The sequence below is a fragment of the Nanorana parkeri genome, unplaced genomic scaffold, assembly GCF_000935625.1.
Source record: "Nanorana parkeri isolate BGI_ZX_2015 unplaced genomic scaffold, ASM93562v1 scaffold3785, whole genome shotgun sequence".
NCBI classification, from domain to species: Eukaryota; Metazoa; Chordata; class Amphibia; order Anura; family Dicroglossidae; genus Nanorana; species Nanorana parkeri.
The window spans coordinates 11,383-13,884 of record NW_017310053.1 but is presented as its reverse complement, the minus strand read 5'-3'; the positions used below and the strand labels follow the sequence as shown (position 1 = coordinate 13,884).

The 2,502-nt window shown below is 51.8% G+C and overlaps 1 protein-coding gene across 1 annotated transcript in view; it reads left to right on the top strand.

Annotated features, from left to right (window-relative positions):
* Positions 1–2,502, top strand: part of LOC108803479 (solute carrier family 52, riboflavin transporter, member 2-like) — a 29,169-nt gene that overhangs the window by 15,445 nt on the left and 11,222 nt on the right. Inside the window, exon 6 of the mRNA XM_018575320.1 lies at positions 1,500–1,716. Coding sequence (XP_018430822.1) covers positions 1,500–1,712 — 213 coding nt within the window. The 3' untranslated portion in view covers positions 1,713–1,716. The remainder of the gene's footprint in view (positions 1–1,499; positions 1,717–2,502) is intronic.

Genomic DNA, 2,502 nt, shown 5'->3' with positions numbered 1-2,502 from the left:
CGGCAGTTCCAGGTACTATCATTCTTATGTGAGAGAAGATGAGACAATAAAACACGGAGATGGAATGATGACGGGAGCAGAACATGGAGTCCGGCCAGTACGGTGTTCATAGATCCTCGGGGGAGGGGTCACATTACAAGAATGGAGTGGTGATTGGTTTGGAGACAGATTCACCCATAATGAATGGCAGCATCTAAGAAGTGAGGCGGGTGAATCTGTCCCGGGAATTGAGGGCTGGTTGTTCTTCCAGGCCGAGGTTCTCTGACAATCACGTTCCTGCCGAGCGGCGGAAACATCCGGAAGATTATTGATTAACCTATTGTAGGTCACTGGGGGTGTCGGCAGCTGAAGTGGATCCAACGGAGTCGGAGGTGAAGGCGGTGAGCGCTCCGCGTCAGGAAACGTTCCGCATCAATGGCTGCCCAGAGCGTGTGAGGACACGTAAGGGAGGATGGGCAACGAGACGCAACACACGGATGATCCTCCTACAGAGAGTTAGATAAGACGAGAGAGGAAACATCTGCCGCCTACACGTGTACATGTCTCCATCCACCAGAGATTACACGTCAGATTACATGCGGTATTCACCATAAGCCCTCAGCACCATGGTAACCGAACAAGCTTCATCTTCCCATGGTCATGGGCCCACTTCAGGTCCATTTGTTGGTCATGTCTAGGTGATGGTCCCATGTTAGACCCACATCAGGTCCATTTGTTGGTCATGTCTAGGTGATGGTCCCATGTTAGACCCACATCAGGTCCATTTGTTGGTGATGTCTAGGTGATGGTCCCATGTTAGACCCACATCAGGTCCATTTTTTTTTGTCACGTAAGGGAGGATGGGCAACGAGACGCAACACACGGATGATCCTCCTACAGAGAGTTAGATAAGACGAGAGAGGAAACATCTGCCGCCTACACGTGTACATGTCTCCATCCACCAGAGATTACACGTCAGATTACATGCGGTATTCACCATAAGCCCTCAGCACCATGGTAACCGAACAAGCTTCATCTTCCCATGGTCATGGGCCCACTTCAGGTCCATTTGTTGGTCATGTCTAGGTGATGGTCCCATGTTAGACCCACATCAGGTCCATTTGTTGGTCATGTCTAGGTGATGGTCCCATGTTAGACCCACATCAGGTCCATTTGTTGGTCATGTCTAGGTGATGGTCCCATGTTAGACCCACATCAGGTCCATTTGTTGTTGGTCATGTCTAGGTTATGGTCCCATGTTAGACCCACATCAGGTCCATTTGTTGTCGGTCAGTCCTGGGCGATGGGTCTATGTGAGGACCGTATGTGGGACAATCATATATCTATCTGCTGTATAATGGCTGCTGGTGTGCGTCGGGTCTCTTGGTTAGTCATTGACCATCGGTGGGAGGGGGGGAGGGGGTGATCTTGTTTATGAGTTAGTCCTTACATTTGTTGGTCACCAGATGTTTATCTGCATGACGTGATCCTCTGATAGTCGCTTTGTCTTGTGTCCGCAGGTCCTGGTCTGGTCCCTGTTCCTGGGACTTCTGTCCTACCTGAAGGTGGTGATAGGAAGCCTCCTGCACGAAGCGGGCCACAGCGCCCTCCTGTGGTGTGGAGCAGTCATCCAGGCCGGCTCTCTGATTGGCGCCATACTGATGTTCCCGATGGTCAGCGTCTATCACTTGTTCCACAGCGGAAGGGACTGTCAGGACAACTGCGGCCTCTGAGGACGACCGTTCCTCGCGCCACCTCTCGCGTCACCTCTCCGTATCTTTTATATTAAACACAAACCTTTTACAGTAACCCCGCCGGCCTCCATTTCTCTGTATGTAATACACATGGATATGAAACACGCTACATGCGTGTTAGGGATACTCCGGTACTTTTACAGGGCTATTCCCAGAAGGGGGAGGGGTTTGGAGGAGGGAACAATCTAGGACAACTTGGGGGAACTGGACAGTGAGATGAATTGGAGATTTTTTCCACATCAGCCATGTTGTCCTAGGTTGTCTCCTCCGTCCTCCTCCAAACCCCTCCCCCTCCTGTGAATGACCCTGTATATGTTTTGGCTGTTTGGTGCCTTCACATGCGACCCGTGCCATCAGACTTGTGTGATTTCCGGAGGACCTACGGGGCATCTCAGACCTCTCTAGGTGACCTTGGTTGGTCTGGAATACTTCAGCCCGTAGATGACTGTCCTCCAGATGACCATCATGTTCAGAAGGTTTCAGGCTCCTCAGGCCGGAGGCCGGAGGGTCTGGTGGAGGGTCTCTGGGTGAGAAGAAGGCCGGAGGATCTGGCTCCACAGTCACATCGTTTCTTCTGGTCTGAGTTCTGTTGCTTGCTCCTGAACCTTGACCTTCAGAAACCCACTCAGCAGAATGGTGGGTCCACCACTAGGGATCAGAGGGCCTCTCGCCATGACAGAAATGGAGGAGCCCTCCAAGGGGAAGAAGAGGGGAATGTATTGGGACATGAAGAGCACGAGGATGAATGTATCTCCGTACGCCTGGTGGG